General features: G+C 40.9%; 1 protein-coding gene across 11 annotated transcripts in view; it reads right to left on the bottom strand.

Annotated features, from left to right (window-relative positions):
• ank2b (ankyrin 2b, neuronal) overlaps nt 1–26,846 on the bottom strand; it is a 136,814-nt gene that overhangs the window by 5,691 nt on the left and 104,277 nt on the right. For 4 of the 11 annotated variants that reach the window (XM_072458532.1, XM_072458533.1, XM_072458534.1 and 1 more), the window contains 20 exons: nt 25,377–25,480; nt 25,020–25,055; nt 23,321–23,545; nt 21,284–21,382; nt 20,077–20,231; nt 19,368–19,579; nt 18,733–18,937; nt 18,263–18,359; nt 17,957–18,185; nt 17,703–17,828; nt 17,502–17,624; nt 16,633–16,659; nt 16,441–16,462; nt 13,699–15,216; nt 10,867–12,717; nt 9,867–9,944; nt 9,649–9,780; nt 9,415–9,564; nt 9,111–9,330; nt 8,973–9,036 (listed from right to left, as the gene is read on the bottom strand). In XM_072458532.1, coding sequence (XP_072314633.1) covers nt 8,973–9,036; nt 9,111–9,330; nt 9,415–9,564; nt 9,649–9,780; nt 9,867–9,944; nt 10,867–12,717; nt 13,699–15,216; nt 16,441–16,462; nt 16,633–16,659; nt 17,502–17,624; nt 17,703–17,828; nt 17,957–18,185; nt 18,263–18,359; nt 18,733–18,937; nt 19,368–19,579; nt 20,077–20,231; nt 21,284–21,382; nt 23,321–23,545; nt 25,020–25,055; nt 25,377–25,480 — 5,673 coding nt within the window. Of the gene's footprint in view, nt 1–20; nt 8,033–8,972; nt 9,037–9,110; nt 9,331–9,414; nt 9,565–9,648; nt 9,781–9,866; nt 9,945–10,866; nt 12,718–13,698; nt 15,217–16,440; nt 16,463–16,632; nt 16,660–17,501; nt 17,625–17,702; nt 17,829–17,956; nt 18,186–18,262; nt 18,360–18,732; nt 18,938–19,367; nt 19,580–20,076; nt 20,232–21,283; nt 21,383–23,320; nt 23,546–25,019; nt 25,056–25,376; nt 25,481–26,846 lie in introns of those variants that run through there. The other 7 variants (XM_072458537.1, XM_072458535.1, XM_072458527.1 and 4 more) reach the window with 5 other exon arrangements.

Here is a 26,846-nt window from a genome sequence, read left to right as displayed (position 1 = left end):
GCTCATGCGCTTTCTCTTACCCATTCAGAGGCGCCGTCTCCTGAAATGGCTTGCACTTGATTGGAAGCCTCCACATCGGGCTTGCTTTGATGCATCCTGTTCTCCGACTGAGAACGTGTTGTCACTTCTGGTTTTGCATCAATACTTTCTGGCTCAATGACTGTCAAAAAGCTTAGATCTTCTACCAAATGTCTACTTGCTTCACAATTGCCCAACTCCTCGTCGGAGTAAATAGATTGTGGACTCAGTGGTCTCGGGCTGTCGTTAATCCAATAATCAACAGGTAAAGCCACAAACTCAGAGTCTGAAGTCGCAGACACAGGAGAGGTCGACCTGAGTAAAGGACTACCCTCCATAAAATATGATGACAGTATTCTCATGAACCCAGGTACAGGTGAATCAGTCAGGTTTCTGTGTTCACTGGGCTCTGGGGAGGAATGTCTGTCACAATCATCCCCGCCCAAAGTCCTCGGCAGTTCAAGGTCTGAGTATGAGGCCTCTGACTCTGGAGATGATGGTCGAGGAGATTTGGCAAACGGGCAATATACTTCCATCAATTCCACAGCGAATTGAGGAATCGGTGAGTCCGGAGACAGACACCTATATTTACTTATTTCTGGCAGTGAATCTGGGGAAGATGTTCTATAGTCATCCATGTGCATTACTGTTTCCAGGGACTCTGTGGTATCTTCTGTCAGTGACTCAGGAGACAATGGTCGGTCTTTTTCATCTATACTTTCAGAATATGTGGAGTCTGGAGATGAGGCTCTACAATCTAGAGGGTGAGGTGACATATCTGGAAGCATATATTCTACGTCAGAGTCTATGGGCTCTGGGGAACCTGATGCTGACCTCAAAAGTGTCTCATACTGTGGAAAAGCTGTTCTAAATTCTGGCACAGGAGAATCTGGGGAAAGGGATCTCAACTCATTCACCGATGTCACTGATTCTGGTGATGAGGCTCTTTCTATGGCTGATTCAAGGAATTCTGGGTACTCAGACAATAAGCTGGAGACAAACATGTCATTATCTATGCCTAATTCCTCATCAGAGTAAACGGATTGTGGAGTAGTTACTCTTGGCCGGTGATCAGTCCAATAATGAACAGGTAAGGCAATAAACTCTGAATCAGAGGAGAAGGACACAGGAGAAGATGACCTCCCTAAAGCGCCCCCTTCCATAAAATAGGATGACAGTATTCTCATGAATTCAGGTACTGGTGAATCTATCATCAGGTGTCTGTATGCACTAATAGAATCTGTGGATTCTGGGGAAGAAGGCCTCTCACAATCAGCAATATCTGAAGGACCTGTTTCTTCAAGGTCTGAATAGTAAGCCTCGGATACAGGAGACAATGACCTAAAGTAAAGAGAATATTGTTCTAATGAGTCTGCAAACTGGGGGACAGGTGAGTCTGGAGTCAGGGGTCTGTGCTCGCTGTGTTCAGGCAGAGATTCTGGGGAAGATATTCTTTGGTCAAGCAAATGCATTGCTGAATCTAATGACATGGGTATGTATTCTGACACCGACTCTGGTGACAATGGTGGGTCTAAATCAAAATCCTCTGAATGTAAGGACTCTGGAGATGAGCCTCTACATTCTACTATCGAGTCATTATCTGACATGTACTCAACATCACAGTCTATAGGTTCAGGGGAAACAGACAAGGCTCTCAAAACAGTTTCACATTGTGGGAGAATTGTCCTAAATTGAGGCAGGGGTGAATCGGGAGACATATTTCTAAATCCTCTGCCAGATACCATGGAGTCAGGGGAGGAAGTTCTCTCATAACTATCCCTTTCTGAAGTCACTGTTAGTTCATAGTCTGAGAGAGAAGCCTCAGACTCAGGGGAGGATGTCCTCAAGTCAAGTAAATTTGGGTCTAACATGTTAACTGTAAACTGGGGGATTGGAGAGTCTGGAGACAGGCGTCTGTCTTCACTGTGATCATACAGAGAGTCTGGAGAAGATGTTCTGTCAGCCATGCACATTGCTGTAGCAGCTGATATGGGTGTGTATTCTGACTCTGACTCTGGCGACAATGGTCGTTTTTTTTCATTTACATCCTCAAACTGCATGGACTCTGGGGATGAGCCTCTACATTCTAATTGGTAACTCTCATTATCTAGGAGCATATCTTCTACATCCGATCCTATTGGTTCTGGTGAAAGTGATGCTGACCTCAAAAATGCTCTACACTGTGCTAGAGCTGGTCTAAATTGTGGCACAGGGGAATCTGGGGAAAGGGGTCTCAGTTCATTCACTGATTTGACAGATTCTGGTGATGATACCCTTTCTAGCAAAACGGCTAACTCAGGGGTCATAGCTCTGCCTTCTATGGATTCAGGGGAATAGCAAACATCATCATTGGCTTTATATCTTATACCTGCGCTTACATGGGGACTCGCACATGAAACGGCAGTATCTTCTAATGAGCATTTAGTTTCTCTATAACAGTCATCACGTAAGTTCTCCTGTTCAGTTATCTGTGATGGATATTTTGTTTGGTCCTGATCATATGCAAAAACTGTAGTTTCTTCTGTGGTAGTAAATCCTAATGAAGGTGCGTGCTGATCTTTGCCTAAATATTCTATACTGGAACCAATAAATTGTATGTAACCTGTTTTACTTTGAAAGGTCTCTCCTCTGTACTGGGGATCACGTACTTGAGAAATTAGCCCCCATAGCTCTGCATCATAAACTAGGTTATACTCTGCTACCTCAACAGCCTCCACCAAATCTTTCTCTGAGCTAGAAATTATTATCGTTTTCTTGTCAGCAGTTTTTGGTGATGTTATATCATCAGATTCTGGATATGCTGTTTTTTCATCTGGATAAACTGCTTCTATAGATGGAGAAGCCAGATAGGAATCAGAAGGCATTAAGACACTTTCTTTTAATGTCTGTGGTAAATGTGCAAGTGAAAATGGTCGGCTGACTAATTCTTGTACCTGTAACTCCACAGAATCAGGTGAATTTGGTCGGTCAACAGTGCCATCATATAGATCTTCAATATAATATTCAACATCAGATTCAATCGATTCAAGGGAAGATGATCTATAGCCAGTATTGATGATGACACGTTCCGTTTTAGGTGTAAAATCAGGGATGGGTGAATCTGGAGACAGAGATCTGAATTCATTGTCGGAGAGTCCTGATGCCGGTGAAGATGGTCTAACGTCATATATGTGTGAGCCAAGGGTTAAGCCAATGTATTCTACTTCTGAACATTCTGATGACGATGGAGATGCTGATCTAACACCAAATACTGTGTCAGATGAATCACGCTCAAAATGACAGAACTGCGGTATGGGAGGATCAGCGGAAAGCCTACTTGATGCTCGAGATGCAGGAGACAGTGCTCTGTTTTCCAAGTCTGTTTGCCATAGGAAATCCATGTCTACAAGTCGATCTGATAAAACAGAATCAGGGGAACTGCATCTTAAATCAAATGAGGGCAACTCTTTTAATATCTTTGTAAATTGAGGAATAGGTGAGTCTGGTGGTTGGTGGTTTTCTTCAGATGCAGACGACCCTGGAGACGATGCCCTGTCTTCGAGAATCCAATATGCCCTTAAAGAAGAATCAATGTCTTCTTCTGAGTCTGTCCAATCAGAGGACATAGATCTTGTATATGTTGTTATGTTGACTTGATCTCGACTATACTGGGGAATAGGGGAATCTGGTGGGATATTTGTTGAATCAGATAACTGACAGGATAATGGAGAATCAGGCCTCAATTCTATATCAATTTGTTCTAAAGTGTACGGGCTTGAATCTGAATCACTGTAGACTGATTCAGGAGAGACAGACCTGGCAAAGATGAACTCCAGAGATGTGGGGAGTGGTGTGAAGTGAGGAATTGGAGAGTCAGGAGAAAGCCTTAAGGAGCTATTAAATGATGGAGCTGACTCAGGTGATGATGGTCTGTCCTCAAACCAATCAGATGAATAAACGTCAACTTCCGTTTCTGAGTCCGATGACATTATTTCTGGTGATGGAGACCTGAGGGACTTAACAGTTGTGTCATGTTCTATCATATGTCTAACCTCTGGAGTAGTGGTGGAGATTCTTCCCGATTCAGGCGTTGACGATCTACATTTCTGTTTCAGGGGGACTGTAGAAATGTGGCTTACTACGGCTGCACTCTGTTTTTGCCGTTCTGTCTTAAAACCAAAAAAGGAAGGAAAACGCTCTACGAATCTACTTTCAAACTGGGGAACAGGTGAGTCTGGTGTCAGGGCTTGTTCTTCGTTTCTTGAATATACCGAATCGGGGGAGGATGCTCTTTGAAGATCGAACACGTCAAGCAACTCATCTCCATATTCTAAATCGGAATAGGAAGCAGAAACAGGGGAGCTGGTTCTGCTCTGTGTAGCAAAAATAGTTTGTTCACCAACAGCCAGTTTGAATTCAGGAGTGGGGGAATCAGGTGGAATGGCGCAGAATTCATAATCAGAGTTAGATGTGCCAGCTCGTGGTTCATCGAAAAATGAGTATTCTAGATCAATGCTTTCTGATACAGAGACAAGGGAAGACGACCTGCTTCCTTGGAACATTGCATTTACAATAACGTTCTCTTTAAACTGAGGTACAGGAGAATCGGGTGATAAGGGCCTAAATTCTGTAAGAGATGTTATTGAATCTGGAGACTGTGTTCTACTCGGTGTTAAGAGGAGTGACTGAAGCGACATAGGGCTATACTCTGATAGTGAGTCTGGTGAAAAAGCCCTTGTTTCGGTTCCATATTCTTGACTTGCTAATTCGGGTGATTCTAACCTCTCATTACAATTAAATTCTTCCAACATGGATTCCACCAGTAGATCATCTTGAGAAGAAACTGACCCACATGAGGGTGATGCATGTTCTCCAACAACGCCAAGAGTTGTTTCAAAGTCACGTCTAAAATCTGGTACTGGCGAGTCTGCTGACAGTCGTCTATACTCGCTGACTGATTCTACTGATTCAGGAGACGATGACCTCGGTACATTAACATCACATAACTCTGGTTCAGACTCTGACAGAGAATTTGGGGACGGTGATCTAGAAGCTTTCAGTGGACACGTTTCAGGTATGGAGCGGTCAAACTGGGGGATTGGGGAATCTGGAGGCAAACCTTTCTCATCTGTAGACTCTGCTGTGCCTTGAGAATCAGATCTCAAAAGGCTTGTGGACTGTAAGATTTGTGGTGAGAATGGTCTGTATTCAGCTTCTGAATCGGGCGACAGTGGTCTCACACCGGCATCTTCCAGAACATATTCAATTCTTGTTCCAGCATACTCAAAAACCCCAGTCTTGCTATTATATGTTTCCCCTTCATATTGAGGGTCATGTATGTGTGAAATAAGCTTCCAAAGTTCACCGTCATATACTAATCTATACACTGGCACTCTGACTGCCTTTAGTGTTTGGTTTTGATCATATGTTTGGTCTATGGGCTCTGAAGTATGCGACTCAGGGGAATCTGGTCTCGGAAAATCTAAATCAACAATGGATTGGTCGTATTCATCATCTGATATGGACATAGGAGACGGTGATCTGTCTCCGATAGTTGAAATAAATTCTGTTGGTTGAGGTACTGTTCTAAAATAAGGTAATGGTGAATCAACTCTACATCTATCTCCAGAATCAATGGATCCAGGAGAGACAGGTCTTGATTCATTAAAGTGTAAAGGCGAAGCAGATGCAAAATCCAAATCAGAGCCTACCGAGACAGGTGAGGAGGTTCTTTCTTGTGAGTTTAAAACTGTAAATTCATGTACAGCATTTTGAAATTGGGGAATGGGCGAATCATGCAGGTGTAATTGGTTTTCATCTAAAGAATTTGGGGATAATGGTCTATTTTCAAGAGACCTTAAGGAGTTGTGATCTAGCTCTACTTCAGAGTTCAATGAATCAACGGATGACGACCAATCAACTCCACACTTAACCACTGATTCTGGTAAGCTTTCCCTGCTTTTGTCAGTACTTAACTTTGCCTGGTCTTGTGTCTCTGTGAATTTAGCTACTCCAATTTTACACATGTATGTTTCCCCTACATACTGGGGATCATGTACCTGGGAAATAAGCCTCCATAATTCACAATCATATGACAACTCTGAATTGTCTGTTAAATTTACTGGATGTTCAAAAACTGTGTGTTCAGACATTTCTGTCAGACTAGATTGTGTTTCTGGATCCAAAGTTGCTTCTTGATTATATTCTAAAGTGAGCACACGTTCATCTTGCATTGAGTCCATCTTTTCTAGTGATCTTGTTTCAAGAGAAAGGTGTCTTGGCTCAAATTCTGCAAATTCTGGTGAAGACAACCTCTCATCATACTTGAAATCTGCTGGAGAGAATTCAGCCAAATCTTTGTGATCACTTGAATCTGACTCGGGTGAAGAAGACCTACAAACAACAACGTTGGTAAAGAGAAAGCCATCACTAAAGTCATGAACAGGAGAGTCTGCAGAGAGTGGAAGATTTCCTCCAGACCTAACTGAATTTGGAGATGATGTCCTTGACTTGGCTGCAAAAACACTGTCATCGAAAAAGTCAGGTAAACTATCGGACACAGAATGAGGAGATGGTGATCTAGAAAGGGAAAGAGGGTAGTATTCATGGACAAAGCATTCAAAATGAGGGACAGGGGAATCTGGTGACAAAGGTTTGTACTCATCAACAGACTCCATAGAGCCCTGTGAATAAGATCTCAATAGGCTTATAGAATTGTGTGCCTTGGGGGAATGTGCTCTGTATTCTGTGTCAGATTCAGGTGACATTGGCCTTTCTGTTTCTGATTCTATAAAACTAGATTGTTTTCTTGCCAAAGATTGGTCGTGTGTTTGAATAAAAGGCTCCACAATCCCTCCAACTTGATAGAAAGATTCTTTCTGAGATAGTTTTTCTTCTATTTCTTCGGATGTTGTAACATTACCTGCTTTGTGTGTAAGTGATGCTGAAAATATGCCAAAAGTATTTGATTCATCTTTCTCTCTAAGTTGTTCCCTTGGCGTTGAGTCTGACTGTTGTGCAACAGTAAATGCATGCTCTATGTCAGGAATTAAATCTGTGCTTGATTCAGAAGGCAAATTACTGTTACCAAGATAATTTACAATTGTTGTGTGGCTTGTTTGCAACTGAGATGTTATTTTATCATCACTTGCAACGATACACTCTTGTGCCATGGATTCATCTCCAGAATCAACATAATATGGTCTGTCATAGTGAAATAACAAAGGAGAGTTTGTGCTAAATTCTATCTCAGAACACAGTGACTGACATGAGGTTGGTCTCTCACCAGCAAATGCTAAGACAGAATCAGGCCAATCTTGGCTAAATGCAGCAATAGGTGAATCTGGAGACAGTGGCCGTTTATTAACGGATGATCCAGACTCTGGGGATGAAGGTCTGTTTTGACAAGGGGAATATGATGTCAGTTCAGCCCCAAAATCTAAGTCTGATGAGAGTGACTCGGGTGATGAAGACCTACATGCAATGTGTGAAATCTCAGAGATATATTGCCTAAAGTCTGGGATCGGAGAATCTGGGGGAAGCTGACTGTGTGTACAGGTAAGATCTATGGATTCGGGAGAGGATGGTCTTGACTCATTACGATATGCCTCTAAAATTATAGATTCTGGAGAAGATGCTGTGTCTGCTCTGTCAAAAGCTAATGGCTGTGCTGACTCATTGGCGACATCACTATAAACACTGGTTGATGAGACTGGCCTTCCAAATGGGGTTTTGTTTGAAATCATAGGCGTTAATGGTCTTTCTTCTAATTCTACCTTCACGGCACGAGCACAGAGAAGGGACTGTGTCTGACTGGATGACCATGTCTCACCAAATTCCCATGGCAAAACTGGGGGCGGTAAGGGAGAAAGAGGTCTATAAAGAGGGATAGGAGAATCCAAGTTTAGTGATGAATCTGACTCCGGTGAAGAGGCCCTACTCTCAGTTAGATTGAGCTCTGCATCAAAAATAGAAGATGATCTACTATAACTATAATCAAATACATCAGTCGTTTCATTTGAATCATCATCCACTGAGGCCCCAGAAGCTCCAAGCATTGTTTCAACTGAGAGGCTAACGGTGCAGGCATTTTCAATGTCATTATTCCCCTCGTCTAGTTGAGATGAAACTGCCTCATCAAAATCATCTATGTTCTCAAAGGATGCATCCTGGAACATTTTGGAGCAGACAGCTAGTGGTTGTGGGGGCAACAAACGTAATCTAATCCTGCTATTTTCAGGACATATTTCAGAAGGAGCACCACAAATGTTTTCTTCTCCAGGCGTTACTTTCTCCACATTGCATTCTATGACAGTATTTGAATTTGCAAATGTCTCTGAAGCATTATCAGATTTAAAAGTACCGCTCTCAACTCCTCCTGCCTCAGACTGAATCTTTGGTTCAACAGTGAGGCCCATGTTGGTGGAATCACATGTATCTTTATTGAATCCATACAGAACTTTGTAGAGACGTTGTGAAACTTCTTCCATGTGCCTTGCCTCGTTTGGGTCATCCACAGTAGTTACAGGACTGGCCGGGGTCTCACTAGTTGATTCTTTATTGGATATCATTTTTGTAGACTCGCTGCTTTCAGTGAGCTCCATAGACAGTTTTCTGAAGTCTTGTTCAGCTTCTTCACATTCAGTCAACGTCTCTCCAAAGTCAGTGAGCGATAGTGGTCGACTTTCACATACACCGGTCCGCGAAACATTTACAGACTCTCTCCAAGTTATTAATGACAAATGCTGTGAATTCTGTTCTGTCCGGCCGGTCTGTAAGCACTCGAGACTCCAATCTTCTACACCTTCCGCCCCTTCACATCCCACAGCCCCTTCAATTTCACTTGAATCAATGGTAATGTCTGGAGATGGAGTGACCTGGGCACATAACCTGGGCCCGCCTTTGTACACAGGGTCAATGACAACGGATCGGAGGTTGTAGGGGGATGTTCGGTACACTGTAAAGAAAGGACTCACTTGTTTCAGACTCCCTGTTTGTAGAGACGGGTCTCCAACTTCTTCATATATTCCTTCTGAGGAACTGCAAACAAACAGATGAATATATCAATATCTGAATAAGAAGAAATGCTTTCTTTTGAATGAAAAATGACTCACTAAGACATTTCCATCTCCTTTTGTATCCTTCCTTTCTGGACACTTCTAATAAGGCCTGTTTCGGTACGCCCTGGTGTGTCTGGTAGTGACGACAAGCTGGAGGACAGGTCTTCTGAGGACACCATAGGTACGGCCTGTCCCGTGCTTGGACTTCTACAGGTAGTCTCTGTACGACGACCTGCCCTTGGACTGTCAATATCTTCATGAAGGGCAGAGAAACCTGAGAAGGAGAAATTGTGTGGAGGGAAACAAAGGATGTTTATGAAAGTGGTTTTACACTTTTAATGTAAGAAGTCAGCCTTACCTTCACTGTGATCTAGGGATATGGTTTGTTCTATTTCTGCATAGGTTTGTGATGATGTCTCATCCTGAGTCGATTTCATAATCTTGGTTTCGATGAGATGAACTATGTCCATACGGTTAATTGAAGTAAGTGTTTTGATTAATGAAGTTTCTATATTAAAAAGAGAAAACAAATTAAAAGCTTGTCCACAACATTTAATACATAGACAATGCATAAGATATCCTTTATGTTTACCGGGTGTTTGGCTTCCTTCCTGCTCTGCCCAGAACCTCAAAAGGGCATGGCTTTGATCTTGCAGTGAGTTTGGGTATTCTGCTCTGATTAGGTTTATCCTGTCTTCACTGAAGTTCAGTTCACGCGCCAACTCTGTACAAAAATCATTTAAATACATAATAAGTATATGAGGATTTACTCTTCTGAACAATATAATAGCAAGTGTCATTATTTCCCACCTGTCCAACTAAAGCCTAGATGATCAGCGATTATGGCCAGTCTGTGCTCTTGTCTCTCAGCTTCATCCTGTGGATCTACTGCAAATACCACCAGATAGTCAGAAGCCATCAATGTCTCTCTTAAAACGTAAACAGAAAAACATGATCTTCACTGGCTTTCTTAACCCTTAGAGCATCATTGAGCCTAAACATGCACTATGTGTGATCATTTTTTGGGGAGATTCTCTATGTTTTTCAAAAAGCTAAACAATTGAATTCCTCTCCTCCTTTAAGAAGGGGAAGCAGTGTAGGCCTTTCCAAAGAAATTATGCAGCGCCACTAAAATTGCCTTCCTGTGCTGGTATTGCTATTTCCCAATTCAGGCTTTCAAATAAAAATATATTATCAATAGGATTATAGTATCTCAGTATATCAGTATAGAAATATGGTAAAAAATCTATAACAGAGGTCAGTGGTGCAAAATATGCCCTTATGTTCCTCTGACAGAAACTCTTAATTCTCTTTGATTTTAAGATACAGGCTTTGTCTGGGTGGTCTTCATTACCGTATATCAAAGTTATTATGATATTCCAAATGAATCCCCAAGAATGAAAGGCCTTCCACTTCTACAAATGCATAAAAATAAATTCATGTGATTACCCAAGGGATGTAGTTGTATGCACATTTCTGAGATGCCCCAAAGGTTAAAAATGTATTTTTAAATAAATGCATTGTTTAACTAGTGAAGAAATGTCTAAGACTACTTACAAAGTCACACTACAAAATATAGCCCATTAAATAGACAAACCCAATTACTTTAAAGCCTTTAAGTCAATCTTGAGATTTTAGCACATCAGGAAAAACACATAAATACAAACAGTAACACAGCTGAATGGACAGCCACAAGGGTTCTTCAACTACAAAAGGGAATCAACTACAAGAGACAGAGAGGCAGCACCTTTACATCTAAAGTAATCTAATGGCACAAGAGAGAGAATAGCCCCTTAATCAGGGGGGATACCTTGACTTGAGACTTTATCATCTGGGATTCGCTGCATCTGTGTCTCAACAGGGTCATCCCAAAGAGGTCTAATGGGAAAGACGGCTCCTGAGGGAGGGAACTGCATCTCAGTGAAGGCTTCCCTTTCTAGGACAGATGGTTCGATGAGACTGCTCTCATCGTCTGAGTTGGCAGCAGCTGCCTCTAGCTCCTTTTCTGTCTGCTGGGCCTGTGCCAATCTCTCCACAACCTTTGCGGCTTCATCACTTATTTCGTCAAATAATTCAAGAAATTGTTTGGCAGTCACATGTTTCTCTGTGGTTGGTGTCGCAGAATGTGACGATTGTCCACTTTTGCCTCTGACTGGCAATTTAGATTGGAAACCTTTGGACTTGGCTGACTCAACACTTAGAGGACGACCCTGTTCCCTTTTAGCAGCTGGCTTGGTTGAATCTCCTTCACAGAAGCTCTTTGCTTTCGGAGAGGAGGTTTTTATTTTCAGCTCTACAGAGGGACCGGCATCTGTCTCAGATTTCCTCCTTGAATCCTTCTTTACAGGAGCCTTGAGCTTCTTGTCTTGCATAGTTTCAGTGCGTTTCGCAGAAGGGTCAGCCTTTTGAAAACTAGCCTTGATAGGAATTCTAGATTTTGACTCTGTTGGTGGGGTTTCTTTTTTACTAGCTGAGGAGGATGGGATAGTGGTTTTAGCTCGAACTTGTGAGGTAGACTTGACCTGTGATTTTACAGGAGTCTTTTTAGCACTTAAAGAGCTACAAGCTTCTTTTGATTTAGCTGAGGTTTTTGTACTTTCTACTGTGACCTGTTGTTCTTCCGGAGAAGAATCAGAAGACTCTTGTCCCTGCTCTGAGTAAACAGATCTGGTAACAGTGGTTTCAGCAGTCTGTACATTTGCTATCATTTGACCAGATGAACCATTGTCTATTTCTACAGGTGTTTCATTTAAATGCTTGTCTGTTTTGGTCACTGGGACATCAGAAATTTCATCTTTCTTTGACTTGGATGGGGCTGATACTCCCATTCTAGGTATTTTAGATTTTGAGACTTCAACGTTATTGGCGGTTTCATCGCCTTCCTTTTGTAATGAATTAAGGTCACTACTGTTATTATTTGCCTTTTCATCCTCCTCAGTCTTAACCTCTAGTGTTAGATTGAGGCCAACCTCAGCTTCTGCAGCTTCTGCAGCTTCTGCAGCTTTTGCAGCTTCTGCAGCTTCTACAGCTTCTGCAGCTGCCAACCTGTGTACTTCTTGTGGAGCCTCATCTTCTAAAGATTGTTCACCAATTTGAAAAAAGGCAAAACCACCCCCTTCCTCCTCATAACTTCTTTTAGTCATATCAATTGCCCCACTGCGAGTCATCTCAAAGAGCTTTCCTTCTTGGAAAAGAAAAGGGTTGGGTTCACTGGTTGGCGTGCTCTCTTCTGTAGGTGTACGACCAGGTGTTGTGTCAGGTGTGGCTTGGACAGACTGACGATCTACAACCAGATTCAATATCTTTTGTTCTTCATCTTGAACCCGAGATACAAAAGCATCATCATCCTCACGCACAGAAGTCCATGAGGTAGGGTCTGCTTTAGCAGTAACACCTTTTGACTCAGTTCTAGGTGCCTCCACTGCACTAGTTTGACCATTATCATCAGATTTAACTTTGGAAGCTAAATTGCTTGATAGCTCAGGAGATGTGTTTTGTTCTAATCTATTAATGTCTTTAATTTCAACTGATGTTCTTTCACAGTCTTTCTTCTTGTCCACAGTAGTAGCTTTACTGCCATCTGAGACAGATTGAGGTCCCTCTGATTTGGTGGATGTTGTGTTTGAGACTTCTTTGCTCTTGGATCCATCATGCAAACCTGCTGAAAAAGGAGAGGGAGGTTGTATTTTAATATTGGGTTCAATAAATAGAGCAAATTCTGAATCTTCTGTTGGTCTGTTGAGACCATAGGCACTTTGTGGAAGCTTGTCACTTTTGAGGTCTAACATTTCATGGCTGTCATCCCCTGATTCTTCTGTGGGATACAAATCTTTTCTAGAATTCTTTTTGTTCTTTGCGTCTTGATCCATTTCCTCAAATGTTTTAATTTTGGCTGCCATTTTAAACATTTCTTCCTCTGGAGTGAACTTTCTCTTTGCTTCTGAGTTGTCGTCTTCTTCTGAGTCCTCGGGGATGACAGCAGATTTGATTTTGACTGACAATAATGTGTGCTCGGGGGGTTTGGGAGTGATCTCATAACTTACCTCTTCAGAACTGGGGGAATTGGGGGTGATAGGAGTCTTACCAGAACTTGTCATCTGAGACGTCTGCTCACAACTGTCATCGTCAGCACTAGGGTCACGGTCCTTTAGCAGTCTACATCGTAAGGCATCTTGGAGAGATTCTTTAGATTCGGATGGCTCTGGTAGTTCAGAAATGGCAGTAGGTGGATCTAGTGTTTGAGGAAAGTGTGGGAAAGTTTTATTTTCTACAGGGCTGCACTCTAAGGAGTCATGAGGTGGGGACTCCTTGGTGGGACTAGGTTCTATTGAGTCTGGGGATCTATGGGAGGAGGCTTCTTCCATGAGGGGACTACCATCTAGAGAGTCTTTGTGGCTTATTGCGTAGGAGTCATCGGCTAATGGGCTGAGAACATCCGAGTCTGTTTTTAAAGGTAGCTCTAAACTGTCCTGGCGCTGAGAGGAGGATCTAGGCACTGCATAACCAAAAGGAGTCAAGTCTAGTGAATGATCAGGACTCTCGTCATCACTAAGAAATGATTCTACTGTCTCTGATACTCGTTTCGTGAGCTTGTGAGATTTACTTGGCTTTGGTTGGCTCTTCTTAACAGATGTAGACTCACTTGTTGTGTGGTCATCTGCAGCCTCGCTTGAAGACACAGGAAGGGTCAGTTCAGCAGACAACTGGTCAGCAGTGGTCCCTAGACCAGAGTCTCCAGATTTCTCTGTGTCTTTTGATTTGTTTATCTTTGTTGTAGATACAGAACCGGTTGTATGTCCACTTTGGGGAGAAGTACAGATACTCTCAGGACTAGAGCCTGGAGAGGCCAGACCCTCGTGTTTGCAGCTCTCCTCTGAACTGAGGTGAGGAGTCCCAGCGGCAGAACTGGCACTTGTGAGAGATTCAGCAGCACCTTCATGTTTTAGGCTGTCAGAGCTGTCATCAAGGCCACCACTTCCAAATTCTACAGTTTCTACTAGCTCTGAATGGGCACTTTGCTTCTCTTTGTCAGCCGGGAGAGTTTCTTTCTTGTAAGGTTTTGAATCCAAAGACAGTTCTTTTTCTTGAGAGGTAGAAGAGGTTATTGTTTTGGTTGTGGTTTTGGACAGCGTAATTTCAGATTTTGTGGTTTTCTCTAATTTTGATGATGAAGTAACACTGGCTTTGACCTCAAATAGCCCAGACATTCTCTTTGAAGGGTCTTGGCCTGTCTGGAACGCTTGCATTAGTTCCTTAACTGACATGATCTCCTCTAGTTTTTCATCTTCAGCTTTAGGAGATTTTGGTGGTCCCAGCTTAGTTTTAGGGCTTTCTTTGGCTTTTGGGGAGGGTTTGCTCACGGGTAGTTGGGAAGCTTTGACTCCAGAAGACTTTTTGCTTTTTTGTTCCGCCTCAACCTTTTGTTGTAAGGCTTTGACTTTGTCTTTGATTGAGCCAATAGGTGTTTCTTCCACCACAGGAGAGACAGGAGATGTTTTACCAGGGGCTGAAGGCAAACTTAAATGATCTGTGCTTTCCTCTTTTCCTTTTCTTAGTGGCTTTTTGATGTCGCCAGACTTATTTACTTCTTGCACCTTAGTTGGTGTACTTTTCCGTGACTCAACCTCGGTGAATTTTTCCCGCGAAGCTGTGTCCCTTTTAGCTTTCACTTTGGAGCTGACTGGTGCATCAAGGAGGTATTCCTTGAGATCCCCACTGTCCTTTATGGCTTTAGGCCTTGGAGCTCCCCTGTTACCTCTACTCTCACGTAAGACTGGTTCCTGTACTTCAAGAACCGACATCTTTTTAGCTTCTGCTATCTCACTGTCAGAGAGAAGAACCCATTCCTCGCTTGTTCCAGTGATTTTGGCTGCCCCTGCCTCACATGGTTCGCTTTCATAAGTCCCACTCCTAAGAATTTCACTGACTTTCTCAAGGTCCTCCTTGACCCTTTCCAGGTCTTTCTCCATTATGTCTAAGGGCTCTCCAGAAACCTCCTCAGCGCCTTTTTCTAGACCACATGGCTTTAAAGAAGGGGATTTCCCAGTGGAGTCTGCAGTCAAGATGGCAGTCATTTTGATCAAATCTTGTTTCATCTCTGACACGTCGGACAGAAGGTCTGGCTCTCGCATCAGCTCTGATTTCAGCCCTGTCTCTTCATCTTTCATTAGGAAGACGGACAAGTAAGGAGTAAAGAAAATAAAAAATTCAAATGAAAGGACAGACAAAGGAGAAGTGGGTCAGGATAAGATTGGCGGACAAAGGATTCATAGGACAACAGTCACAAGGATCCTAACATCCAGGCATCAAGGTAATCAAGGTCTTAATACTGTACTTGTATGGTGTATGTGGAAAAGCAAAATTAATAAATAAATCGAATCAATGGGAAAGGATGATGCTGGAAATAACTTGCTTTTATACACAAAAAAAACACAATGACTCTTCCAAAACCAAGTGATACCAAAAATAATAATGAAATGAGACAAAATCTCAAGATTGCTCAGACAAATGACAAATTGCATAATTACAAAAAGACTATGCAAAGAAAGCCAGTGACGGGAAAAAGGTTTGTGTTGTGAAAAAGGCAAATAAATGTGAAAATAAAACTATCAAGTTAAACTAATCATTGCGGTAATAATGTTTTTCACACAATGATACAAACAAGGACACTGTTAAGCAAGTTATTTCCATGCAAAGCAAAGGCAGGTGGAGAAAAGGTTAGGGAAATATGAGTGGATTGGCAAGTGTAAATAACAACAAGGCAATTAAGATTAGTTGCATTTTTGCTTTAGCATTCTACATTAATACTGGAAATTGGCCTTCTATGGTAATTACCTAGTTGTTGGAGGATTTTGACATGATCGATTTATAATGGCAGAGGTATGTGCGAGTTTTGTTAGACTCTAGATCTAGTCCACTGCTGACAACACAGACTTTACATAATGTGTTTTCCTAATTTCTATAGAAAACACAGAGGCCAGTATTCTACCATCACCATAATAGCAGTTAATGTTAAAAGTACATACACAGATGGGAGTTTTTAACTCTTTCACCAAAATGCCCATCTCAATTTTTGAATAGGAGATAGTTACGTATTTGGAAAGCAAAGCATAAGGGAAAAAACAACTTCGAAAGAAAATAATAATAATAATAATTGAAATAAAACGTGGAATAGGGAAGGACCATGTACTGTGTATGACAAAAGACAGAACTAGGAAGCATAAAAGGCTTCGGAGAGATGAATGTGTGTATACACTCGACTAATTATTTTATTGTATTAATTATTAATACTACTGTTAGCACTGTTTAAGCAGTTACATGCATCAAATATATTAGTATAACGTTAATGGAATTATAACATAAGATACAAATTGATAAAACTTACATTTCTCCTGCGTTCTGCCATTCTGTAAAAAAACAAAAACAATAATTAAGTGACTTTTTCCATAAAACAAGCATTCTCTAACATGTATAGGTTTTATTGCTAAACATTTAACATTCTTATGTTTGTATCTAATGTCATGGTGACTAGCACTTAATTCTAACATTTGTGATGGGAAGCAGGGGCAGCGTTTACCTCTTCGTCTTGGTCAGAGTCAGAATCCTTTTGAAGCAAGAAGCAAAAATGTACAGATAAAATAACAGCAATATTAGGTGATTAAGGAAAGCAGTGATGGCAAGAAGGCATTCCATGGAACAGTAATATACGTAAGATTTACAGCCCAAAAATGTTGAGCCTATCTAAATATATGTTGTCACCTATTTTTACATTTACATTGTTTTTGTTAAATTAACCTATATATTTTTAAATAGACCATCCAACCAAGTCTAAATTATTAGCTTTAGGTCAACATAAAATTAAATGTAATTCATCCGAATAAGAATCAGAAAAGGTTTATTGCCATTGTCATTGAACAAACATAGGAACTTGTGTCGGCGTTAAGGAAATCATTAAATGGAAAGTCAAACTTTAGATAGATAGAACATGTTTTATGTATTGATTGGATAATAATAATATTACAACTCTTTTGTGAATATGCATTTAGTTTAGTTTAGTTATTGACCAATTGTGTTGGATAAATAATAAACTAATGTTGTAATTGTAACTCTCTCTAATTAATTTAGCTATGATGGAAAGTAAAAGAATTTGAGCAAGACTTGCCTCATGGAATGCCCCCCAAAAGTGAACGTAGACACTGACTTAACTCCTGATTTTGAGCCTGTTGTTTGACATAACCTAAACATACTATGGAATGTTCATTTCATCGCTCAAAACCAAGAAAGTCAAGTCTGTAGTAGTGAGGAAAGTGCGAGAAGCATCAAACATGTAATTTGTTCAAACAAGAAAGGTGATGCTTGCTTAATTTTAATATAATATATTACAATTAAGCAAGCATCACCTTTCGCCTTATACATTTACTGTTATACGGGGACAAGAGCACTCACCTTGCAGTACGACGGGAGAGTGATATTAAGGTTACATATGGCGTTTTGGGTGAGCGATCTGTAATTCCTGGGTTCTTTCAAAAAGGATAGGCGTCCGCATGGCTCCTGAGTGTTGTCTCGGATCTGAGAACACAAGATCAAAGTTAGGAAAAAGAAAGAGCGTGAACACATGACACATTGCATTTGATAATAGCAACATACTTTGATAAAAAGAGCTAGTCTGTTCTCCTTAAAGGCAAAAAAGCTGAAAAGATGATGTTGGCCACTTTTGGTGAGGGGGACGAGGTTGCCAAAGCACTCTGCATAGATCGGTTTACCCTCCAGAACCTGAGGAGAAGAGATATGTCATGGTGGTCAACTTCAAATGTAGAGAGTCATATACTTTAATAATAAATATCTATAATCTAATGGATAGTGTTACCTACTGATACACAGCCTGTTATTTGTTTGCTTACCTCTACGTCCCGGCTGCGGGCCACCTCAGTGAAGTTCTCCTGCTGCTCCAGAGTTTTATCAATCTTGTCATCGGTCATGCAGAAGCAGCGCAGACGGGCCTCGATCGGGTCGTGGGTCTTGGCAAAAATGACAAACTTGGCCATGTAAGGAACACAAATGATCTCCCGGTACACCTGAGTGGAGAAGTTGACTGATTCTTGCACTTGTCGACAGTCTATGAGCCAGAATCTGAAAGTAAAACATGTAACAATTAGTGAATTGGTTTGAAAAACCGAAATGTCCAGAATGGTCATGCCCAGTGTTACCTGGCAGAGACATTGGTGGTAAAGGAGACACAGTCATTGATAAATGTTAATGGTGTGGTTCCTGTTATATCCTCCCATTGGGCAGGCGTTGTCCCACCTGAAAGCAAAAAAACAAAAAAAAAGTGACTCCTTTATTATTAACGCTATCACAACAAAGTGTATCACAGATAAAGAGGGGGAAAATGTGAGCATATAAGTGCAGCTGAGCTCAATTGTCCTCAGTTTTTACTTTGACAGTGTCTTGTGTCTTGTCAGAGGAGGTCTCACTCTGGGACCAAGATTTTAAAATAACAGACACTGTGAGCTGAGATAAATTGCTGCTCATCTTTGGTCGTGCAACAATCCCACATTTTTAAGCAAGATTTTGTCCATGATAATTAATCAGACAGACAAAAACGTGCAGTGGATGTGTTTGCACTACAGCTCTACATATGAGCCTCTCACACGCCTTTAATGTGACGTGTTCTCACCAGTGATGCTACAGAGCAGCCGCAGCGTGGGCGTGTCTCCACCAAACCCATTGAGAATGGGGTCCGCGTTGGTCTTGGGGACGGGTATTGTCATGGTGATGGGTTTGTGGAACTTCCTCCTGCGGGGCTCTAGCGTCACGATGGGGCTGAACATGGCCTTGTTTCCCAGGATCCTCCTCACTACATCCAGAGGCACCGGTTGGGACTAACAAACAGGAATACAGAATTGAGGTTACAATTAAATACTTTAAATTCAAAGTAGAGCACAATTTACACACTGAATAAGTAATAATAATATAAGTACTCTACAAACAGGTTCTGAAAAGCATGTCATTCTTGAATCAGTTTAGCGTGTCATATTTTTATCTAAATGTCAATGCTGCTAGAACACAAAAAAGTACAGTCTGAACAGAAAACTTATTCATTTGAGAAATAGCGTTTTCTGCTTTCTTTAATCAACTGTCTGCAGCAATTTGGGAACAGTCTTATCCATAAAATGTGCTCTATAAATAAAGTGAATGGATGGGAGTGTTTATAACAAAAAGTGCAAATAAAATCGCATTATCAACATTTTCAGAAAAACATATTTGCAGATGCTCAAAACATAATCCTATTGAAAGCAAACATGGATTTACCTGCAGTCCGACTCTGATCCTCTTGGTCAGGGCTCCTTCAGGAAACACAGCCTGCACCTGAGGGACCACAGTGCTGCTCAGGATGCCCCCTTCTGGACCGATCAGGTTATTGTCCTGTTTAATCCGCGACACCACAGCGAAGTACTGCGGGAAGTCTCTGGTGATGATGCGGCAGATACGCTTCCTCTCCAGCTCCTCCGGTGGGTCCAGCTCTATATCAAAACAACAGGTTTAAAACTAGTAATCCACAGAAAGTTACACAAAGTTCAAAGTTTTTTTGGTCAGCACAAATACCCAAAGTTTATATTTTGTTTCTGTATTGAATAAAAAAGTGGTAGGATTATTAAAACAATTAAGGATTAACTATAAAGGAAAAAAACATGTATTCTAAGTACACCATCTAGTGGTGAAATACACGAACTGCCAGCCATATTTAGAATCAGAATCCGAAGAATCAAAAACTGGAGGTAGTTTGTCTACTCTAGATTTAGCCATGTCTCACAGCAACACAATTAGTGAATATGTTTTTGTGAATTGCTGCAATCAGACATGTTTGGGTGACATCGGCAGCTCATGTAGCAGATCAAGGCCTTTAGCAAGTTCCAATGTGCTCTAGAGCAAATAGAACCAGTCGAAAGGCGGCTTTATACAGGCCCCTGCACTCCATCTGAAGTTATGAGTGTTCCATGTGTGTTGTGGTGTATCTGACCTTCATCCATGCCGTTGAGGACCTGGTTGAGCTCCTCTAGGGTGTGTTCACATTGGTGCTCCTTCCAGTTCTCTCCTGTCTCACTCCTCAGAATGACCAGCTCTCTCTCTTTGCCTCTAAGAGCGGCAAAGTGAGGGATCTCCACAATCACAGGACTAAAGAACACAGGGAAGGCAAGTGATGTTTTGTGATGTTGGGGGAAAAAAGTTCTTGCTTTCATATGAATTGATATTATTTTTTATGTAAGTACACCATTAACAACTGATACCTTTTACGTGGTGTAATTGACATCGGCATAACTGGGGGGTGAAGCTAAACGGACGTACTGCTCTGTCTGAAGCTCTGCTACTCAAGTCAGAGTAATCTGAGCTGTGTTTGAACACAATTTGACTACAAAGACCAGACTTAGTTGAAATGACAACAATATGTCTTTTTTTTTACCGCAGAAAATATACACAATTATTGTGTATATTTTGTGCGGTTAAAAAATGACATGATAGTCACAATATTTGAGGTGATCTCAAATGTATCAGGCTGTGTTTGCTAATCTGTGCATGGCAGTATGGACTTTACCTCCAGGGACCTCCCCAGCCTGATGCTGTCATTTTTATGGCATGAACTACTCCATGTGAGCCACTAGAGGGCTCTGGTGTGTAGCAAGTATTACACATTCTTTTATAGTTGAACTGAAACAGTATTTTTTGAAAATCCACCAAAATGACCACTTACCTTATATAACATTTAGCGATTTGTGCTAGCTACATAAATGTATTTGTACAAGAGCATGCTATGGACAGACAACTAATGATTAAATATTTATCACATATTTCCATGTGATACTTACAGTAAGTGAGTTGAGCCTAATAGACTGATTACTCATGGTTTTTGAATGAGCACTGTGCTGTTTGTTTACATATGTGACCTATTCTGATATTGCACTCAACTATTACAAGCAAACATGGAAATATATGATCAATATTTTATACAACATTGACCCTACAATCTTCTAGGCTGGGTACAAAGAGCACAAAAATGTCAACACAAAGCCAAAAGCAGAGCAAAGACAAGTATGTACGACAGCAGACTTGGACTATGAGTGGTCTTCAGTCATGACAGTGGGACACAGAACTATGGAGAGGAACAGACGGCACCAACACAGAGGAAGACAGGGACAGCATCCATGGATGGTTCATATGCAGAGGCCTACCCCAGGAATTTGGAGCCCGGCGGACCGAGCTGCAGGATTCGGCTAACCAGGCTCTCTCCCTCGTTTAGAGGAGGAGGCGCACTGGGGAGGTGCAGTTTACTGAGTGAGCAGAACGTCCACGCACACGCAGCAGAGAGGAGAGAGAGCACACGACAACTTTGGACTGGGCTCAGCAGACACTCGACTCCAGGGACGACATTTGCCACAGTTAGTGTGGTTTATCTTTGCGTTTCACGATTAACAACGGACAATAAACAGCCTTTTTTATTATATTTTTGTGATTTTATTATTATATTTTTGTGTTTTTTTATTATATGTTTGTGATATAAGAAATGTATTAAAATTATTGTTCAAATGAATTACAAAAAATGGGCCAAAGCCACTTGTGACTTTAAAAGGGGACATATTATGCAAACCATCTTTTATACGTTTTTAACCACCCTACACAGTGTTCCGTCAAATTTGTATTTTGATTGATTAATGCGTGTTTGAATAATCCTGTATTTGATATATTCAATGAGTGCCCCCTATCACCGCCCACATCCCTGTACTTTGTGTGATTTTATTTATTTATTTATTTTTAATTCCTAGTCATACATATAGGGTTAAAAATGTTCAGAAGCCATACTTCAAAAATAAAAACATGTGAATGACAATCTGCTGCTTGTTACAGTGAAATATCATTGCCCCGTTTCTGTTACAAAGCTGTTATAAATATATATTGTGATTTATAATGAAAAAAATGTAAAATGATGATCTACTTATGTCGTATTTTAATAACTGAATAAATTAAAACATGCATAATATATCTCCTTTAAAAGTATTTTCTTCCCATACAGGGAACATTTTGACAGTACCAGTACATTATTTTGTACATAAATCCTCGTTTCAAACAATTGTCATTCCAGTTATGACCCAAATAATCGTGAATATGATTTTTTTTCACAATCGAGAAGTGCTAATGTGTTCTGAGCTGGTGAGGCTGGATCTGGACAGCTTGTGTTTGATGCATTTGGATTCTGTATAAACATATCAAACGACTCATGGAGCATTTGAGCTGTTAATAAGAAAAGCGTAAGTAAAGAGTGATACTGGATTAGACAGCAGCGGTTAAAGGAAAGGCCATGCTGTGAAGACCTGTAGAGCTGGGAGCACAAACCACTTTAGTAAGGAAAGGGCTCAACAAAACAAAAGCATTTTAAGCATTGTATTAGAGGACATGTTTTGTACAATTTGTCATCACTTCAGAAGCTGTGCATACATATCTAATCAACCAATCACATGGCCCCGCTTTAAGATCCTCAAGCATATTCAGATCTGTTGTGTGAACATCTGTTATTTGAATAAGTTTAGTTAATCTGACATCTGCTATCAACAAGGAAACAGGGGAATAGTGGTGCCAACATTATCACTATCACACAAGTCTAAAAATGAAGTCCATGTGACAGGTTGGATTACTAATGTCACTAAAACGTAGTTAACACAATTATATTCAAGATTTGTTTTGTTTTTGTGAAGTTTATAATTGCACATCCTGGTTGGCCATGGACAGCGCATGTGACATACGCTTAGGTACTTATATGACTGTTACATAGCAAGCGTAATGTTGACAAGAGTTAAATCTCATCTACATTACACGCCAATTATGGTTAGACTATTACAATATATGACAACACCATTATTTGTTAAATTAATGTTGAAAGAAAAAATGTCACGTACATTGTTCCTGCATTTTGGCCAGAATTTTCTGTGTGATTCCGTTAAAATACAACTTCCTGTAATTTAGTACTATTTTCTTTTCTTCAAACACTAAAACTGTCAATTGTACTTTAATCACAACATTGCAGAAATAAAAAACTCTCTGTGCTGTCTTTTAAAGTAGTGTTTTTCTTCCATATTGAGCAAGTGAAAAGTGGTTTGTTGATTAGATATTTGCGTTTCGGACTAAGAGAAAACTTAACCGTCTTACCTTCTCTTATTATACATTCTTGGGTTAACAGAACACAGTATTCACAGTAGTACCCTCCGTTATCTTACCCGAGGAACTGTGCTCCGGACGGCCCCACCTCGATGATCCTGCTGCCCAGCCCATCGCCCTCCACCATGGGGGGCATGGAGGCCAGGCGGTGCCTCTTGACCAGGCGACAGGTGATCCGAGTGGGCGCGCTGCACTTCTTCGGAGGGACGATGATGCGGAGGCCGTTGTGCCGACAGCCGCGCATAGCTCCTCCCCGAGCGTCCACCATGAAGCTCACCAAGAAGCTGAACAAGAGGAAACAACCAATAAGGTCTAAGCAAAACGACAAAACAAATACGTCTATGCAGTATTATGTTCACTGTCACGTTTCACCACTTGAATGAATGATATAAAAAAACAGCCAGTTCATTTGGTCAACATGAAACAACACAATGACTCACTTTGTTAAGGATTTCATAGTGAATGCCATGCTGTGTCACACCACATGCAAACACATGTGATGATGAACCACAAAAAACATCATGTACAAAGTGAAGGATCAACATTCCACAGATGGAGACGAACCTGACCTAAACCCCTTCGGTGATTTAGAAAATGATGGAATAACCTGATGTAAACATAACCGAAATATCGTGACATTTTATTGTGAAAAGTCTCACTAAAATATTATGTATCAGGTTTTCACATTATACTGAATTATGAGCTTCTTGTTCCTTGTTCCTTGATCCATTGTTTTGTTGCAGCCACAGCTAAAAAATAAAAAAAAGCAGTGGGAAATAGAGGCTGCACGATCAATTTTCCTGGAAGCATTGCAATTCATGTTTTTGAAGGAAAACATTTTGCTTTTTAAACGTTGTTGTAAGTCCCTGTGATGGTTAAATATGTATTTTCGGGGCGTTTGAAAAGTGTGACGTTGCCCCCTGCTGTTTCTGGGAGGAAAACCAGCCTAACACTAAGATTATTCTCCTGAGAAAACCTGGCTCTTTTTTTCCATATTTGGCTAAATGTTTTTAGAGATAATACTGTATTATTTTGAGGAATGTAAGAAAAATGTCTGTTTTCTGACAATGTATTTTCACAAGGGAGCTGCAGGGGGAGCTCTATTGTCAGAGTGAGTTCTGATTTAATACTAGGGTTCTGTTCAAATATCACATTTTACACCCATAAACTGAGAAACTAATACAAATTGCTTGTACAGATCTAAACTACAGATTTTTTTTAGCTCTGTGAGACCTACATTGACCATGATCCTTTTCTCCATATCAGTGTGACATTTTTAGCCGTTTATATTCTAAGTCTTTGGAATATGACCGTAATGATTTGCACTTAAGGCTTGTCGAGACATTAAAAAAGTACTAAGTAGCATTTCTACAGTTTTTTTCAGTCTTTTCACAAATAACTAGTACATATCGTACCGTGGAATGAACTACGGTGATAATATTGTGCTGTGAAGCCTCGTTACTGTGACTGAACTGAAGCATCTCACCCAGGGACAGAATGTGTATTATTGTTTGTGTTTGTTCTTGCGTCCAACATTGTCCTGTCAATATTAGAAAACATGTGTGACCGTATTTTGTAGACAGACGTGATTGACACTGTAACACACACGTACACCTCCCCCAGAGGAGAGCACACTGTGACAGGAGGGTGAGGGGCGAGGAGGTGAGAGGGGGGAGGTGGGAGAGGTGGGGAGGGAGGTGGAGGGGGGGAGGGAGGGTGCGAGCAGGGGTCAGTGTACACCAGGATGCAGAAGGTCACCTGCTGTGGTCTCCATGATGGCACGGAGAAGAACGACTACAACCAGAACAAGAAGAAGAAGAAACCCAGAGAGAAAACAGGCCCACTTAGTCACAGTAGATTGTCCAGACTGATTTTAGGGCACCACTAATATCAAAGTATATCATATAAAACCATGAAAACATGTTAAACAAGCAATTCAATTATAACTGCACCATTTAATTCTTAAAGGCTTAAAATCAATGTATAATACTAACATTTCAATACTAATGGAATATACTTGATACTCGATAGCACGCAGAGCACATAGTTGAGATTTTACAAGTATTTTCTCTTTACACAGATAAATATTGTAAATAATGTGTGAGCTGGACTTACCCAGAGTGAATGGGGCTAGAGGACAAGGCCACATTGTCCAGGTTCTCTGTGCCCCAGCTCAGCCGGTAGTTCTCTCTGTCGTTCTCTTTGGCCAGCGAGGAAATCTAAAGAAAACACAAACATGTACACAATTACACACATAAAAACACCAAATCAGGTAAGAGTGACAGGGTTTTATGATGTTCAAATGCTGACTTTATTTGGTGGGATAATATCTGTTGTAAATATAAAGGATAGCTCTTGACCAATCCAGTAGATTGTGAAGAAAAAGTGACAAAAATGCTCTTATTGCATTGGGCGTGTAAAAAAGATTATGTACAGCTACACTTGGGATATTAATGTTTCAGTTCAGTCTAAAAGCACATTTGGGTGTCTGTACAGCAGAGTGCATTTGACACCATAGACTCTGCAGACACTGGACGGATCAATACCAAGATCAATTTCAAACATGTCTTCTCTGGTTACAAGTGTGTTAGTATATTTAACATCGGTTGACAAGCTTAAATTAAATCATATAATGACTATGAATAACATTGTCCATCAACAATTTGCTCTCCTCTGGTTCAGGGTTTGGGTTACTGGAGACTCTTTCCTGTCTTCGTCCTGCTTGGATGTGTTTTCCTGTCTCTGTTCCTCCATTCTTTTCATCAGGAGGAATTGCACAAACTTAAGCTTTTCTTCATCTTTCTGTGCAATATCAGCTTGTGCCTTATTTGGTATTGGCACATCAACCCTATGTCTAGGATTGAAAAGTCTAGAGAGAGTTTGAGACTATGTGACCAGGAGAAAATATTGCTCATCTGTTGTTCTCAACAAACTAAGTGCGCTGGTGTTTCTTCAAACTCCTTGTTTCTACTGAGAGCATGTTTTTATGGGGTGCTGCCGCCTTTACCTGTCGAGTATTGCAAGGGGAACTCACTTCTTTTGGCTCAGGTTTTGCTCTTGGAGTCTGGGTTATTAGCAGTGACTCTTTTCTTCCTTTCATTGTGCTTAGGTTTACTGGGGGAAAGTCTAACGGTTTATAACAGAAACTCTTCCTCTGGCCCATTGTTCGGCATCTCAGACCACACACAATCTCTTGACTTTGTCGCACTACGATTCTCACTGAAGGACCCACACGAGCAGAGGTACTGGCAATCTTGTGGCTTTATTCACACATAAGAATTCCCTGCATTCGTTCTGGTTATTTTACTTGGTCTTTACCTGGCTGCATGCCTGAATGAGGCTTCATTAATATTGAATCACAACATGTTAACTCTTTCTTTAGTTGGTTGTAATAAGACCACAAAACGAGATGGGCCAGAGCAAATTTACATTGGTGGAGTTTTCAATCTATCTCAGTTCCAGTGCCAAGTCTGAACTGGGAACACCAAAAAGAACAAAAAGTAAATAAAAAGAACCAGGTATTTTATTTTACATGTCACTATAGCTTTATAATTATGTATTGGACTAAGTTTCACAAATACAGAA

This window comes from Eucyclogobius newberryi, unplaced genomic scaffold, assembly GCF_026437365.1.
Source record: "Eucyclogobius newberryi isolate DKJ021-1_F unplaced genomic scaffold, fEucNew1.0.hap1 SCAF_22, whole genome shotgun sequence".
NCBI classification, from domain to species: domain Eukaryota; kingdom Metazoa; phylum Chordata; class Actinopteri; order Gobiiformes; family Gobiidae; genus Eucyclogobius; species Eucyclogobius newberryi.
The sequence above is the reverse complement of the archived record's forward strand: the minus strand, read 5'-3'. Positions and strand labels throughout refer to the sequence as shown.